The 18,126-nt window shown below is 39.0% G+C and overlaps 1 protein-coding gene across 1 annotated transcript; it reads right to left on the bottom strand.

Moving 5' to 3' along the window:
* Positions 1 to 2,921: 2,921 nt before the first annotated feature.
* Positions 2,922 to 17,268, bottom strand: LOC132890186 (seipin-like). Its single transcript, XM_060926975.1, has 8 exons — positions 16,585 to 17,268; positions 13,990 to 14,062; positions 13,263 to 13,406; positions 13,005 to 13,139; positions 3,892 to 3,989; positions 3,679 to 3,802; positions 3,476 to 3,572; positions 2,922 to 3,374 (listed from the first exon to the last, which is right to left on the bottom strand). The coding sequence occupies exons 1-8, from the start codon at positions 16,854 to 16,856 to the stop codon at positions 3,241 to 3,243; spliced, it is 1,077 nt and encodes a 358-aa protein (XP_060782958.1). The 5' UTR covers positions 16,857 to 17,268; the 3' UTR covers positions 2,922 to 3,240.
* Positions 17,269 to 18,126: the final 858 nt, after the last annotated feature.

Genomic DNA, 18,126 nt, shown 5'->3' with positions numbered 1-18,126 from the left:
GAGCACGTGAGTCGCTTCTGTGGAAAGTAGAGGATTTCTTGGTCCGAACGCTTCGTAGTTCGTGGGAAGAAGTCTCTGATCAAACAATGTGCACAGCGCTTTGTTAGAAGGAAGCCGGTCACTTCTAACTCTAAATTAACTGCTTGGGCTGCAGTCCGTAACGTTACTATAATACGAATAAAAAAAACCAGTTGTAGCTCAACCGAGAGAGAGAGAGAGATAGCACGATTTAAGTAGTTCTACCGTGGCCAAGGGTAAACAAAAACCGTGCTGAATCGTTTTTCTCGGGAGAAAAGACGTCTGTATCTTGGATGCTCTGGTGAGCGGCCTCTTTATTTCTGTAGAACTCGACACTTGCAATGAGCTTCACAGCACCAAAGAGACCAAGTTGGAAGTTTCCGGGTTACTTATGGCTTCCTGGAGGATGTGACGTAGGTGATCCCGCCCAGCCGTGACGCAGGTCAACGCGGAAGCTGGCCGATGGGACCTGTAGTTTCTTAAAGGGACTGTGTTGTAGTTCTTAGACGGACTGTGTTACCTACAGCATAGAGTTTTAATAAGCTTTAGTATGTTTTGAGCCCACTAAAATAAAGAGTTTTTAAAATTAACCCAGTGAGAGCCTTGGCTCCTCTTTTCTATTTTTGACAGGATATTTTTTCACCATTCTGTATGAACTCTAGAGACTGTTATGTGTGTGAAAATGCCAGGAGATCAGCAGTTTCTGAAATACTCAAACCAGCTCTTCTTGCAACACCAACCATGCCATGGTTAAAGTCACAGAGATATTATTTTTCACCCATTTGATGTGAACATTAACTGATGCTCTTGCACTGTATCTGAATTATTTATTGCACTGTCCTGCTGCCACATGATTGACTGACTAGATAACTGCATAAATGAGCAGGTATACAAGTGTTCCTAATAAAGTGAATGGTAAGTGTATGTATTTATTATTATTATTAGTAGTAGTACTTTTTCCATGTGTAATTGGCACTGCATTTCCAAGGAAATAATAAATACATCAAAGCATGAAATCTCTTTTCAAATGTATCCTGTGGCTCAGCAAGTGGAAAAGTTGTGATGCACAGTATGCAAATCGAGACGTCTATTCCAGTATTTATAACACATAGGAAGGATAACACATTGCCTCCTAATCTTAAATTCTTGGAACTTTCACATTCAGGATATTGTATGAGGATATGATAGCGCTGGATTTGAAGGAATTTCATTATGGTCATCATAAATAGTCTTCAGTGTTACTGTGACCACCAGGATAAAATGGTTCCTGAAGATGAATGAATGAATAATTATACCATCATATATCTTGGTTATAGCATCATATTCCCAGAGGTTCTTTTCTTAAGTATAGTATATTTATGACTTGCTTTTGGGTATTTGTCTATTCGAGGGATGAAAATCACTGAAAGTACAATCTTACTAAAGAAAAAATGAGAATAAAATAAAATAAAATGAAATAAAATTAAAAGTCTCCATTTAGTTAATCAAACAGCTAACACATATCCATGTTGTTGATGCTTTTTTCAGCACAAAGAAAGGACATGTAAATACATGCAAACCTTATTTTGTATAAACATACTACAAGCACGAAACTTGGCAAAAGGCTTTGTTATATGTCAGTAGTACGCATACTGTTATTTTGTTCAATTCGGTCGCATTTTACCAGAGTTACAGCCCTTGATTAACAATCTTGTACTTTCACAATTTCATGAAGGTGTGCTTGCCTTCTGACATTAACTCCTCTCACAATTTTTGGACAAATTTCTCAAAGCTTGGCTAAAGGCCTTGTTATTTGACGGTAATACGCATATTGTGATTTAATTTTGTTTGTGAAAATTTTATCAGAGTTTTGACCCTTGATTAAATAACTTGTACTTTGACAATTTCATGAGGGTGTACGTTCTTCTGAAATCAACTCCTCTCACAATTTGTGGAGGAATTTTACCAAACTTGGCAAAAGGCTTTGTTATATGACAGTTATACGCAGTTTTTTTGGGTAACTCCTGTGTAAAGCATCCTTGGGTTTGTGAAAGGCGCTATATAAATTGAAATTATTATTATTATTATTATTATTATTATTATTATATTGAAATTTCATTTAATTTGGGCAAATTTTACCAGAGTTATGCCCTTGATTATTAACAAACTTGTACTTTGGCAATTTCATCAAGGTGTGCTTGCTTTCTGAAATCAACTCCTCTCACAATTTTTATCCCTCGCTGGCCGAAAGGCCTGAAGGGGGATTATGTTGTGGCGATGTCCGTCCGTTCGTCCCGGGATGGGTACTCACCTTCTGAAATCAACTCCTCTCACAATTTTTGGAGGAATTTCACGAAACTTGACAGGATTCTTTGTTCTATGTCGGTAATACGCATATTGTAATTTCGTTCAATTCAATTGCATTTTACTAGAGTTATGGCAGAGTTGCCAGCGGGGGATATTGTGCTCTCAGAGCACTCTTGTCCATTTATGCAATAATTTGGGTGTAGTATACATTGGCTAATAAGTGTGACAAATGAGACCATTTTGGCAATCTGAACAAATTTGTTTCTAATTCATTCATGCACACACACTGGCCTCATTTATCAATCTTTCACTAAAGTCATGTGTGTATGTTCAACTAGGCCACACCAAACTGCAATTTTTTTTTGACAGATTTACAAAAGTTAATGCTATAACACTGATTCTTTTCATACTCATATGCATGTTGGTAAATGCCAGTCACTTGTGATGTGCAAAACACATACATGCAACAGCTCACTTGCATATAGTGATGCCCACAATACCCCGTAAAGTAAAGTTCACAGAGAATGATAACAAAATTGAAAAGGAAATTCGCACATTTTTATTTATGTGTACACCAATAAAATACATATATAAATAAATGCATGCAAACTTGGCTCTCATAGGATAAATGTTTTTCTGAACTAACAGCATTTTCATGAATACCAAATTTCTTCTCTACATTTTCATATGAATGATTTACAAAAAAACACACTCATATCCAGCTTGATAAATGAGACCCAGTGTTCACACTTTTTGCATGACTGAAAATCACACTATTAAACTCCAGCTTGCATTTCCCTTTTCTGCTCATAACCCTTCCACTTATTATTTAAGCCTCTCTATCTGTTTAGTTTTTGGAGCTTACACTGTCAATCTGTCAGGCAAAAATCTATGTTTCAAATCAATTTGTTTACCCACTGCCTCAGCTGAGACCAGTTAACCATAAACGTTTTTAAGGTAATTTGTATCAACTGTCTCCATCACTTCTGTATTTTCCATCTTGTCCGAAGTGGAATCCATGATGTCACTGGATCTTATTTCAGATGGATCCAACAAATGTGTCTTTGTGCCTATAAGAAACAAGTTTTAAAACTTCTACACAACACCAGTTTTGGAGTTCTGCAATGTGTAATGTGGTGTGTATATTAATAAACGTATGTGCATTAATTACCTGTGCAGTTTTCCTCAGAGTGTGTCTTCCTTTCATACTGATCTGTATCTTCTAGTATATCTGCTTGCCTCTCTCTAGGTTTAGTCCATTTTCCGAACTGTAATTAATACAAACCCCACCCAGAAGTATGATGGATTGCAAGCTTGAAACAATACAGACTAATTGAAATAATGACACGCTGGTCAGAGATTCATAGTACGTACATGTAGATGTGGCCACAAGCTGCTGTCCTGCACAAAGCCAATGAGGATGATCATACTGAGGAACATGAAGTTACTCATCACTCCTACCACAGCTGATGTGAAAGGGAAGTGATAGAGGACATACCTGTACTGAGAAACTTCAGTTACATTCTGTTTAAACACAGACATCTGTTTCTCACTCTTTACCTCTCTCGCATATACACACACACAAACCTGATGCCACTGAAGTGAGCATGAATGTAGAGCTGAGCTTTGTAAATCTGGACTTGTTGAGAGTGGATCTCTATCACAGCTCCAATGGTAGGCTTATGCTGCAGAGAGACGAACAAGGAGGAAACTCAGAAACGCTTAATTTTGTAGACTTATTCTGCCTATTTCCATCCTAACATACCTATAAAGTTAAATCAGATACGTCATAGACTAAGCTATCCATCCATCCATTACTGCTTATCTTGTGCAGGGTCACGGGCAAGCTAGAGCCTATCCCAGCTGACTATGGATGAGAGGCGGGGTACACCCTGGACAAGTCACCAGATCATCACAGGGCTTACACACAGAGACACACAACCATTCACACTCACATTCACACCTACAGTCAATTTAGAGCCACCAATTAACCTAACCTGCATGTCTTTGGACTGTGGGGGAAACCGGAGCACCCGGAGGAAACCCACACAGACACGGGGAGAACATGCAAACTCCACACAGAAAGGCCCCCGTCAGCCACTGGGCTTGAACCCAAAACCTTCTTGCTGTAAGGCGACACTGTTAACCACTACACCCAGGGCCGTCGACAGGGGGGGATAACCGGGTATTTTGTCCCGGGCCCAGGCATGAGGGGGGGCCCAGAACTGATCCCTCATGAAGATGCCATTAATCATTCTGTTTCATTTCAAAATGTGTTGATTTGGGGGAGAAAAATGTGCTATATTTGCATTCAATGAATGATTTCTGGTTCTTTTGCCTTTATTGTCTTCGAAAATAGATTCAAGAACCCACCTACCACCCCTAATGCAGAAATGGTTTGGTCTTTGATTAAGGCGCCAAATAACACGGCACTATTCCATCATAACGCTTCGACAATAAGCGTGCGAGCCCGTTTGCCAACATGCACAAGTCAGGAGCAAAGAAAAGAAAAGAGAAAAAGAGATGAAGAAGCCAAGAGCCTCAGGGGCTCACTGCATAGATATTTTAGAAAAGATTCAGATGATGCAGTGGAGCAGCTGAGCCAGGTAAGACACAGATAACTTTTTTCCAGCCCCGTAATGTAACCCCAGCACGCGCGACGCACCATTCATAATTATAAAGTAGGGGATAGCAGGGTACACTGAGTGAACACTGAAATGCACAGGGCATTGAATTATTTCATAAACATATCGGTTTAATAACACTGTGTTGCATATATCTCAATGAAGCAAAGAATAGCACATTGGCCCGCAATCATATCCAAATGTTTTAGGCACGCTTGCTGAGCTGCGCTGAGCTGGACTCCGGTTAGCTGAAAGCCCGTGGAACGCTGCCTCTTGTTAATTAAACCTTATTTTGTTGGAAATCATCCCGTGTAGATACGACGGCATGTGAAATTGCCAGCTAGATAGAGTTTAATGTAACGAATGGGCTATAAATGGGGTGTTTTGAGGTTAGTCTGTTGCAAAACATTAAACTTTCGCTTAGACTGGATACTCTTCAAACAATTCCCTTGCTCAAGTAAAAAATGATAGGCCTGTATGAAAAGCGCAATTAATGAAAGTAGCCTAATAAGCCCTAAATGAATAAAACAACCTCTGTTTTATTGTTGTTGCTTACACGTTAAGATTTTGAAATCTTCTCGGTCCAGTTCTATATCCAGGGAACGTTGTAATCCTTTTGGTTTATCCGTAATAAACGTGTCAGCCCCCAGGTCAGATAGGCTAATGTTACGTGGTTGGGAGGGTGTCAATTTTTTTTGTAACATTCTAAATCGAGTACGGAAAGGACGTTTATGAAAAACAAGACAAAAAAATACACTGAAAAACTCACTGTACACATCACTAGTGGTGATGCTTCTATGTTCAGATTTTGGGAAAGCCATAACTCCGTTCTCATTGAGGCCCAGTTCCATCCTGTAAACAATCATTTTGGTTTATCAACTACCTGCGCTCAAACATGTCACAGGAGAGGCTCAATGGGCTGGCTATGCTCTCTATAGAGCGCGAACTTGCAAAGAAGCTGGACTTCAATGACCTTATTGACGACTTTGCCACAGCAAAAGTCCGGCGCATTGCATTTCGCACCTGAATAGTTGCAGACTAAGGAAATGTTCAAACTGTAAATATGTTGAAATGTTGAAATAAAATGGTTGACTGTTATAATGGGCTTGGAATACCTGCTATTTAAGGGTTGGAGTGAATGGAGACTGCGAAAAGAGGGGTTGGGTGTGGGTGGTTGCTGTGTGGCGATGTGCGTGCGCGCGTATGTGTGTGTGTGTGTGTGGGGGGGGGGGGGCACTCAGATTATTTGGGGGGGGGCACTCAGATTATTTTGCCCGGGCCCAGCCAAAGCTGTCAACGGCCCTGACTACACCACTGTGCCGCCCTTGACTAAACCATTAGTAGTGAAAGAGTTACAATTTGGGCAGAAACATCAAAGAAAAGGGCAATTTTCAAAGTGGAGTTCATTAACTGGAACTGAATTAAAAGATAAACTCTACCAGTATCCAAAAAGGCTGGCACATTTTCATTTTATGAGGGGCTTTATGAGGAAGCTAAATAACTAGAGTTCACAGTTTATATCATTTTACTGTTTAGTACGGTTCACTTTATATTTAACTTGACCTAAGGTCATAATTAATATTCTTAATATTTGTTATTACATATGTTATTTAGTGTTACTATAGTACATGAAATTAAGACTTTCCAAGTTTATGCTACTATGTTATTGCTGATCTTTTTATGTGTATTAAAAAACAACAGTCTTGTCATATCTACTCTGATTGATTTTGGTAACACTTACTATAAGGTCCACAATAAAGCAGGTATAATAGACCCCTTTAAAGTTTGTAAGAAAAAAGAGACCTGGTTGCAAAAAGACCTGAGCAGCCCAGCAACTTGATGCTACTTGGTTATAATCTGATTGAAAAATCTATCAAGAATTTTAGAATTTTTAGGAATCAGATTTATATTAGGGGCTGCACGGTGGTGTAGTGGTTAGCACTGTTGCCTCAGAGCAAGAAGGTCCTGGGTTTGAGCTCAGTGGCCGGCGAGGGCCTTTCTGTGTGGAGTTTGCATGTTCTCCCCGTGTCTGTGTGGGTTTCCTCCGGGTGCTCCGGTTTCCCCCACAGTCCAAAGACATGCAGGTTAGGCTAACTGGTGGCTCTAAATTGACCGTAGGTGTGAATGTGAGTGTGAATGGTTGTTTGTCTCTGTGTCGGCCCTGCGATGACCTGGCGACTTGTCCAGGGTGTACCCCGCCTTTCGCCCGTAGTCAGCTGGGATAGGCTCCAGCTTGCCTGTGACCCTGTAGGACAGGATAAGCTGCTACAGATAATGGATGGATGGATGGATGGATTTATATTAGCTAAAATGCTATACATTTATTATTAGATTTACTGCTAAAAGACAGGGAATGCTATACGGCTAAACTAACACGTTCAAATGGTGTAACTCTAAATGGCTTGCTGCCCTGTCAGTGGCTAAATGATTTAAAGTGTAACTTCACTCCCCAGCCCTGAGCCTAACTCCACCCACTGCATAATTTTGAAAAATGCTAAAAGTGGGCATGACATAGAGAAGTACCAGGGTCAACTCTACATCAGCATTGGCCTTGCAAGGTTCAGGATGATTTTAGAAATGATTTTTAGAAAGTAAAGGGAAGTGACAGTCCATCATTACTTTAAGACTTGAAGTGTCTTTTAATTAATAAAAAAAAAGAATTAAAAGGTGTATCCAGACTTTTGACTGGTATTGATGCTTACAACTTTGTCGTTTGTCGGTGTGTTGAAGGAGAAAGTTTTATGATTGCCACATTGTGGCACTAAAAGCCGAAGTGTTGATCAGCCAGATGCCATAAAGTCAACTGTTATTTGAAAAAAGTTAGCTACCTAAAAGTGTCCATTATGGGCAACTCCTCAATAAAGACATAACCAATCTAGTGTTGTCTAGCTAGTTTCTCCTTTCTTTAAGTGAGCTACACAGGTTTAGTAATATAAATGGCCATATTAGCTAACTAGTAAGCTAAGTATGTTTAATTAACAGCCAACTGAATCATATATGAATAGCCTTTGAGTTAATCTACATTTTTTCCCCAAACAGAATTTTTAAAGTGTAAACAAGTCATGGTATTAATTAGCAAAATGAGTTAACAAGACATCAGCATGTTTACCATTATTAATAACTATTCATATATAACTCAGTTGGCTATGTACATGCTTCATTACTTCCTGATATGTTAAAGAATAGTGCATGTATTAATTCATTATTATAAGAGTTTATTATTAATAATAAATGCTTACTTGATATAAATGTGTCAATAGCAATAAGATTTTTGTTCTTGGATTATGACCAATTTTGTCCAAATATTCATTTAACATACAACAGCTCATATCATTTTTTTTGCAGGAAGTTTCAAAATAGAAATACATGCTGCATATATAGTGCATGTACAGTACTGTGCAAAAGTCTTAGGAACCCTATTTTTTCATACAAACTTTGTTATAAATTTATATTTTATGACTTCTACATTATCAAATCAGTACAAAAACATTTTAGAGTTCCAAATGCTTGTTTTCCAGCACAAAATTAAATGTTGCAGAAAAAAAAGTTTGAGCAGCATATTGCATGACACTAGTTTTCAGATTAAAAAAGAAAACATAACGAAGGCTACTGGGTTTTGCTGGAACATTAAGAAGTGAGTGTGACAGTCAAAGTGTCCAGAAGAACTGTGACTGGTATGGCAAGATGCTCAGTAAAACCTACAGCTCATTTCCTTATCAAAGTGCACTCATTGTACCTGAGACTACTATTTTTTTTTATAAGCAAAGGCTCATCTCACACCAAATATTGACTTTGTTTCATTTATTATGGCTTACTGCTGTTTACTGTATTTTTTTAATGTTGAAACATTTAATTTCATTATTTTTAAGTCATTTTTGGTCTACATCATTTCTTTACATGTGCCGAAGACTTTTGCACAGTACTGCATATTTACATTTTAATTATTAGATATTATGTGTAAACTTCATCTCTAACAAAGCAAATTTTATGACAATTTTCTGAGAGTAGGTCTACAGTGGATATAAAAAGTGTACACACCCCGTTAAAATGCTAGGTTTTTCTGATGTAAAAAAAATGAGACTACAATAAATAATTTCAAAACTTTTCCCACCTTTAATGTGACCTATAACCTGTACAATTCAATTGAAAAACAAATAAATCTGTTTGGGGGGAAAACATAAAAAATAAAAAATGTACAGTAAGCTGGTTGCATAAGTGTGCACACCCTTAAACTAATACTTTGTTGAAGCACCTTTTGATTTAATTACAGCATTCAATCTTTTTGGGTCAGAGTCTATCAGCCTACCACATCTAGACTTGGCAATATTTGCCCACTCTTCCTTGCAAAAGTGCTCCAAATCTGTCAGATTGCGAGGGCGTCTCTTGTGCACAGCCCTCTTCAGGTCACCCCACAGACTTTCAATTGGATTTAGATCTGGGCTCTGGCTGGGCCATTCCAAAACTTCATTTTCTTCTGGTGAAGCCATTCTTTTGTTGATTTCGATGTATGCTTGGGGTCATTGTCGTGCTGAAAAATGAAATTCCTCTTCATCTTCAGCTTTCTAGCAGACACCTGAAGGTTTTGGGCCAAAACTGACTGGTATTTACAACCCCGATTCCAAAAAAGTTGGGACAAAGTACTAATTGTAAATAAAAATGGAATGCAATGATGTGGAAGTTTCAAAATTCCATATTTTATTCAGAATAGAACATAGATGACATATCAAATGTTTAAACTGAGAAAATGTATCATTTAAAGAGAAAAATTAGGTGATTTTAAATTTCATGACAACAACACATCTCCAAAAAGTTGGGACAAGGCCATGTTTACCACTGTGAGACATCCCCTTTTCTCTTTACAACAGTCTGTAAATGTCTGGGGACTGAGGAGACAAGTTGCTCAAGTTTAAGGATAGGAATGTTAACCCATTCTTGACTAATGTAGGATTCTAGTTGCTCAACTGTCTTAGGTCTTTTTTGTCGTATCTTCCATTTTATGATGCGCCAAATGTTTTCTATGAGTGAAAGATCTAGACTGCAGGCTGGCCAGTTCAGTACCCGGACCCTTCTTCTACGCAGCCATGATGCTGTAATTGATGCAGTATGTGGTTTGACATTGTCAAGTTGGAAAAATGCAAGGTCTTCCCTGAAAGAGACGTCGTCTGGATGGGAGCATATGTTGCTCTAGAACCTGGATATACCTTTCAGCATTGATGGTGTCTTTCCAGATGTGTAAGCTGCCCATGCCACATGCACTAATGCAACCCCATACCATCAGAGATGCAGGCTTCTGAACTGAGCGCTGGTAACAACTTGGGTCGTCCTTCTCCTCATTAGTCCGAATGACACGGCGTTCCTGACTTCCATAAAAAACTTCAAATTTTGATTCGTCTGACCACAGAACAGTTTCCCACTTTGCCACAGTCCATTTTAAATGAGCCGTGGCCCAGAGAAGACGTCTGCGCTTCTGGATCATGTTTAGATACGGCTTCTTCTTTGAACTATAGAGTTTTAGCTGGCAACGGCGGATGGCACGGTGAATTGTGTTCACAGATAATGTTCTCTGGAAATATTCCTGAGCCCATTTTGTGATTTCCAATACAGAAGCATGCCTGTTTGTGATGCAGTGCCGTCTAAGAGCCCGAAGATCACGGGCACCCAGTATGGTTTTCCGGCCTTGACCCTTATGCACAGAGATTCTTCCAGATTCTCTGAATCTTTTGATGATATTATGCACTGTAGATGATGATATGTTCAAACTCTTTGCAATTTTACACTGTCGAGCTCCTTTCTGATATTGCTCCACTATTTGTTGGCGCAGAATTAGGGGGATTGGTGATCCTCTTCCCATCTTTACTTCTGAGAGCCGCTGCCACTCCAAGATGTTCTTTGTATACCCAGTCATGTTAATGACCTATTGCCAATTGACCTAATGAGTTGCAATTTGGTCCTCCAGCTGTTCCTTTTTTGTACCTTTAACTTTTCCACCCTCTTATTGCCCCTGTCCCAACTTTTTTGAGATGTGTTGGCTTCAAATGAGCCAATATTTGGCATGAAATTTCAAAATGTCTCACTTTCAACATTTGATATGTTGTCTATGTTCTATTGTGAATACAATATCAGTTTTTGAGATTTGTAAATTATTCCATTCCGTTTTTATTTACAAATTGTACTTTGTCCCAACTTTTTTGGAATCGGGGTTGTAGAACTGTTCATAATTCCCTCCACCCTGACTAAAGCCCCTGTTCCAGCTGAAGAAAAACAACCCCAAAACATGATGCTGCCACCACCATGCTTCACTGTCGGTATGGTGTCCTTTTGGTGATGTGCAGTGTTGTTTTTGCATCAAATATACCTTTTGGAATTGTGACCAAAAAGTTCAACCTTGGTTTCATCAGACCATAATACATTTTCCCATGCTTTTGGGAAAGTTTCCATGCTTTTGGGAAAGTTGATGTATTTTTTTGCAAAATTTAGCAGGGCCTGGATGTTTTTCTTTGTCAGAAAAGGCTTCTGTCTTGCGACCCTTCCTCATAGTCCAGACATATGGAGAAGACGGGAGATTGTTGTCACATGTAGTACACAACCAGTATTTGCCAGAAATTCCTGCAGCTCCTTCAGTGTTGCTGTAGGCCTCTTGGCAGCCTCCCTGACCAGTTTTTGTCTTGTCTTTTCATCAATTTTGGAGGGACGTCCAGTTCTCAGTAATGTCACTGTTGCCCTATATTTTGTCCACTTCTTGATGACTGTCTTCACTGTTGCTCCATGGTATATCTAATGCTGTGGAATTTTTTTGTACCCTTTTCCTGACTGGTCCCTTTCAACAATGAGATCCCTTTGATGCTTTGTAAGCTCTCTGCGAACCCTGGCTTTTGCTGGAGGATACAACTGAGTAAATGTCAGGAAAATCCTACTAGGGCAGCTGAACTTTATTTGGGGTGAATCAGAGTCATTTTAATTCATGGCAGGTGCGAATCCAAAAAGACCAAATGCTGTAATTAAAGCAAAAGGTGCTTCAACAAAGTATTAGTTTAAGGATGTGCACACTTATGCAACCAGCTTATTGTACGTTTTTTTTTTTTTTTTACGTTTTTCCCCTGAAATGATTTGTTTGTTTTTCAATTGAACTGTACAGGTTATAGGTCACATTAAAGGTGGGCAAAGTTTTGAAATTATTTATCGTGGTCTAATTTTTTTTACATCAGAAAAACCTAGCATTTTAACGGGGTGTGTACACTTTTTATATCCACTGTATAACTCCCTCCAAACTCTTTCACTGGCCCTTTATGACATTAGCGTTTTGCAGTAGCAGCAAAAGCAACTAATGGAGCAACTATTATTTTTCTATATTGATGAGGTTCACATTGTATTGTGTGTGTTCAGCACTGAAGTGGGCCAACTCTGTTCAAAACACACTGGCAAAATGTATCAGTTGCATCATAGTCTTCAACAAATATACTGTAATAGAGGTGAATAATTACTGTCTCTACATCCCTTTTGAGAGGAATTTCACTGTGCTTGAGTGTGCATGTGACAAATAAAGGCTTCTTCTATCTTTTGAGAGGAACGTGCATAATTAGGGAGCATATTCAGTCCACATATGTTTGCGCTATTTGGAAAGCAGTATAAAGATAGCTATTTTAAAAAGGTTCCAAATTGAAAGGTAGAATTACACCATATCTCTTATAGGAGTGGGTAATAACATTATTTATATGTAGTTCAGTGCAAGTTTTTAAAAATATCAGACAGTACTGTTCATTTAGGAATATCACAGACTGTGAAAACAGTTTAGGCATGTTATCATGATGTGAAATTATTGTACGAATGCTCCCAGTGACAAGACGTTTAGTATGGTTATGGGAATGCAAGTGCAGAAATTTGTGAGTTGTGAAATGTGAAATGGTCATAACACGCTCTGGTCAAATGAGAGTCTTCCTCTTTCCTTTAATATAGTGGTAATATAAAATACATTTGAAAATAATGTCTTTACATGGCATAGTCATATAACATGATATTATATGGCTTGTTATTAGGCCACAGCCATCGAGCTGTGTCAGAATGCAGACCCATACTCACTGAGCTGTCGACATAAGAAGAGTAAAGCTCGACTAGGACATGCTGCTTCTGCTCCATTACTCCCATCAGCATCAAAGGAAGCAACATCACAGTCTCCAGAGTCTGCAGCAGGTATGAGCGATAGTGAAGCATTGTCTAGAATCAACACAAAGATATGTTTCAGCGAAAGATATCCTTGGTGAGACATGTATTGTTTGTGATACAATAGGAAGGTTAAGATGGTTATGCATATGTATTTGTGTATGTGTACAAACACACAGTGTGCATTGAAGCACCACCGGTCTGTCCATCATAGGAGTAACATGACATCTTCACTAGGAACATCCCCAATTCCATATTGGTTGGAGACTCAGGCATTTCCAGGTCCATTGTGATCTGATAGGGTTGACCAGGTGTCATCACCTGCATTTAGTCCAAAATAGGGTATGAGAGGTATCATGTTAAAGGGGTGGCTCACTCTTCCCAGAATCCAATGTGTTGTATTTGTTTTGAAAGCATGTGACTTCTGAAACCTCTGCAAATTCACTGTTAATTATCCCTTCGAAACCCATCTCAAACTTTTCTTCATCTACATGTCATACGTAGAAGCTTTGAACAAAATTTGCCTTATTTTTTTTCCTTTGTAGCCACGCACAAGACGGTCGAGGCAAGTTTGGGTCCATTACAATGAAATAGCTGTACGAAAACGGAATGGGTTGGTTCAAAGTATAAATACTTTGAAAAATATCTTCAATTTCATGTTAAAATTGAAGATTTATGGTCTAGGATGTTGCCGGATTGTTTTTTGGAATATCACTTGCATAGAAAATGGTGACTCGCTACTTGGCACAGAGGATTCTGGGAAGGCTGAGCTGGCCCCTTTAAAACAACCAGAACAACAATATTAAAGATGCAACAACAATGATAGAAATTTAAGTTTAAAAAAATCTCATATCTATGTACAAGTCAGTAAGGAAGAAGTATAATAGTGAGAATATGAGGTCACCTGTTTCTTATTGTTCCTAAGCAGTGAGATGTTAGCCACAGGAAAGGAGCAGACAGAGTCCGAGACCATTGTGCTGGACAATCAGACAATTATTAAGATGATTAAGGGTTGAATGCTCAAGTCTGATTGGCTAGAAGGTCAATTAAAGAAAGAAAACTCGGATTATAGTTCCAGCTCATTCTATGGTGGATGCTTCACACTGCCAGATTTAAAAATTTGTGTAATCATTGATATTGTGAAGGTTTCTGTGAGGAGATGCTTATTTTGCATTTTTTGAAGGAGTCTCCAGTGCCAGTGCTTTGTACAACCCCGATTCCAAACAATTTGGGACAAAGTACAAATTGTAAATAAAAACGGAATGCAATGATGTGGAAGTTTCAAAATTCCATATTTTATTCAGAATAGAACATAGATGACATATCAAATGTTTAAACTGAGAAAATGTATCATTTAAAGAGAAAAATTAGGTGATTTTAAATTTCATGACAACAACACATCTCCAAAAAGTTGGGACAAGGCCATGTTTACCACTCTGAGACATCCCCTTTTCTCTTTACAACAGTCTGTAAATGTCTGGGGACTGAGGAGACAAGTTGCTCAGGTTTAAGGATAGGAATGTTAACCCATTCTTGTCTAATGTAGGATTCTAGTTGCTCAGCTGTCTTAGGTCTTTTTTGTCATATCTTCTGTTTTATGATGTGCCAAATGTTTTCTATGGGTGAAAGATCTGGACTGCAGGCTGGCCAGTTCAGTACCCGGACCCTTCTTCTACGCAGCCATGATGCTGTAATTGATGCAGTATGTGGTTTGGCATTGTCATGTTGGAAAATGCAAGGTCTTCCCTGAAAGAGACGTCATCTGGATGGGAGCATATGTTGCTCTAGAACCTGGATATACCTTTCAGCATTGATGGTGTCTTTCCAGATGTGTAAGCTGCCCATGCCACACGCACTAATGCAACCCCATACCATCACAGATGCAGGCTTCTGAACTGAGCGCTGATAACAACTTGGGTCGTCCTTCTCCTCTTTAGTCTGAATGACACGGCGTCCCTGATTTCCATAAAGAACTTCAAATTTTGATTCGTCTGACCACAGAACAGTTTTCCACTTTGCCACAGTCCATTTTAAATGAGCTTTGGCCCAGAGAAGACGTCTGCGCTTCTGGATCATGTTTAAATACGGCTTCTTCTTTGAACTATAGAGTTTTAGCTGGCAACGGCGGATGGCACGGTGAATTGTGTTCACAGATAATGTTCTCTGGAAATATTCCTGAGCCCATTTTGTGATTTCCAATACAGAAGCATGCCTGTATGTGATGCAGTGGCGTCTAAGGGCCCGAAGATCACGGGCACCCAGTATGGTTTTCTGGCCTTGACCCTTACGTACAGAGATTCTTCCAGATTCTCTGACTCTTTTGATGATATTATGCACTGTAGATGATGATATGTTCAAACTCTTTGCAATTTTACACTGTCGAACTCCTTTCTGGTATTGCTCCACTATTTGTCGGTGCAGAATTGGGGGATTGGTGATCCTCTTCCCATTTTTACTTCTGAGAGCCGCTGCCACTCCAAGATGCTCTTTTTATACCCAGTCATGTTAATGACCTATTGCCACTTGACCTAATTGCAGTTTGGTCCTCCAGCTGTTCCTTTTTTGTACCTTTAACTTTTACAGCCTCTTATTGCCCCTGTCCCAACTTTTTTGAGATGTGTTGCTGTCATGAAATTTCAAATGAGCCAATATTTGGCATGAAATTTCAAAATGTCTCACTTTCGACATTTGATATGTTGTCTATGTTCTATTGTGAATACAATATCAGTTTTTGAGATTTGTAAATTATTGCATTCCGTTTTTATTTACAATTTGTACTTTGTCCCAACTTTTTTGGAATCGGGGTTGTAGTCAGAGGTAAAGCTGTAACTGTAAAATTTCAGACAAAGGTTCTTTTTGTCTTATTAGCTTAAAGAGAGAGAGAAAAAAGATAGGCAAGGGAAAAATGACTGTTTATAGACGTTAACCTAAGTTATACCTGGAACTACTAGTTTTGTGGATGTTCTGCAACATTGCATGCAGCTATAAATGGGTATAAAATGTGACGTGTCATTCTTTGCTTACCAAAACATTTGAATCATTGGTAATATGTGATATGAAAGGATGTGATGTTATTGGAAAATGATCAACTTTGGCATGGAAACGGTAACTCTACTTCGCCAAGGATCACATCATGCATACCACAATGGAAACAAGCGCTGTGCGCTTTATTGTGTTATCCTGGTATGATTGTCAATATTTTATATATTTATTTATGTAAAATTTTTACATGTTTATACCGAATAAATAAAATTAAAAAAAAAAAAAACCACCCTGGTATTGATTATTTTCCAATAATGACATCATGTTTAATTCCTTATTATACTAGTACAAGTACGTAAGTGTACTCATACTAGGGCATTTTAATTTCAATTTGACATTTCTCAAAGGGATATGCAGAAATATAAAGCTATACATTTTTAAATCATGTTTATCAAAATGCTAACTGTCCTTCAGTCTTGGAGTATTTGAACTGTATGGTACATATTAAAACTCTCACCTGTAATGGAAATGCACAGGAGTGGTGAAGCTTGCGGTGGGCATGAAAGTATAATAGAAACTGGCATAGAGAAAAATGGCCACAAATATCAGCAACTGAAGCATACACAAGACATTGGCAGTCTGAACGACTCTCTGTTTGATCCTTAGACTCAGACCAGTTATCACTTTGTGGATTTGGAGCAGGAGGTCCCCGATCTCTGTATTCAGTTCATGTATGCTAAGGCCCTCGGTATTCAAGTCCTCCATCTCTGAGCTGTGATGTCTAATCATCTGGTAGCAAGCTGTGACAATTTTTTAAAGCTATTGTTTATAGCTTTTTTTTTTAAATCTTTCCTTTCTCTTAGACTGAAGATTTTCCTCAGCTCTTTCCTGTCCTTTTCAGTATCCTTACACCAGTTCAATCTTAGCACATGATGAATTCTTGACATAAATACTTGACGTACTTTTGCAGATTAACATTCTTCTTGTTTCTCCACAATCCCCACAAAGAAACGTTCCTCATGACTGCTCATGTGGCACCACTCGTCTTCAGCTCTTGATTAATTTCTGTTCATCTTCCCAACAATCTTTGTGTTAATCGCTGCAAGATCCCAAGGTTTATAAGTAGCGGATTTACCAGCGTGATCTCTGTTTCACTGTTGTCTCATCCAGGGAAAAGGGCAAGAGGCTGGAAAACATTGACTATGTGTGTCCCAAATGGAGTAAAGCATACTTCACTGCTCCAGTATAATGTACCATCCTCCTAGTATACGTACAGCATTCAAATGGGTGTGGAAATTTTGTACAGATTACAGTAACAGTTATGGTAGTGTGGTGGTGGTGGTGTAGTGGTTAGCACCGAGCCAGGTTCCTGGTTCGAATCTCATGGCTGATGGGGGCCTTTCTGTGTGGAGTTTGCATGTTCTCCCCATGTCTGCGTGGGTTTCCTCCGGGTACTCCGGTTTCCCCCACAGTCCAGCGGCATGTGGTTAGGTTAACATGGGGCAGCCATGGCCTGAAGGTTGGGCTGAATTGCCCTTGAGCAAGGCACCTAACCCCCAACTGCATCCTGGGTGCTATTGCATACTGTAGCTGCCTACTGCTCTGGGTATATGTGTGCTCATTGCTCACTTGTGTGTGTGCATGTGTGTGTTCACTGCTTCAGAGGGGTTAAATGCAGAGGAAACATTTCACAGTGCTTAAGTCTGTGCTTGAGTGTACATGTGATAAATAAAGGCATCTTGTCTTGTCTTAGAACTCATTTAAAATTTTTCTCAGAACATATCTTGGCATAGAACATATCTCCTAGTACAGAACTTTTCATCTACTGTTGGACTACTGTGATTTTGGTTATGGTGGTTACGATGGTGCTAATTTTTCTGGTGCTCTATTTTGAGTAAAAGTATGTAATTTCAGATGCAGACAGTGACACTTACCCCAGTATGGAGAGTTCATGACCAGCATGTGATGCAAGATCTCAAAAATGCTGCAATGAAATCATGTCAGAGTGCAATTCTCATTAGAAGTGAGAAAACAAGCACCAGAAGTACTTAGGACACTG

This window comes from Neoarius graeffei, chromosome 8 (assembly GCF_027579695.1).
Source record: "Neoarius graeffei isolate fNeoGra1 chromosome 8, fNeoGra1.pri, whole genome shotgun sequence".
Taxonomy (NCBI): Eukaryota; Metazoa; Chordata; class Actinopteri; order Siluriformes; family Ariidae; genus Neoarius; species Neoarius graeffei.
Note: the sequence above shows the minus strand (reverse complement) of the source record. Positions and strands in the feature narration are given on the sequence as shown.

What these genes read in the sequence shown, in the direction of transcription:
- LOC132890186 (XM_060926975.1), bottom strand. Translation starts at nt 16,856, where the DNA reads ATGATTAGACATCACAGCTCAGAGATGGAGGACTTGAATACCGAGGGC. An exon ending in GTGGTGCTTCAATGCACACT is followed by an intron (nt 13,140 to 13,262) that starts GTGTGTTTGTAC and finishes TGTTGATTCTAG; the next exon opens with ACAATGCTTCACTATCGCTC. An exon ending in CTTCTTATGTCGACAGCTCA is followed by an intron (nt 3,990 to 13,004) that starts GTGAGTATGGGT and finishes GTCTCTCTGCAG; the next exon opens with CATAAGCCTACCATTGGAGC.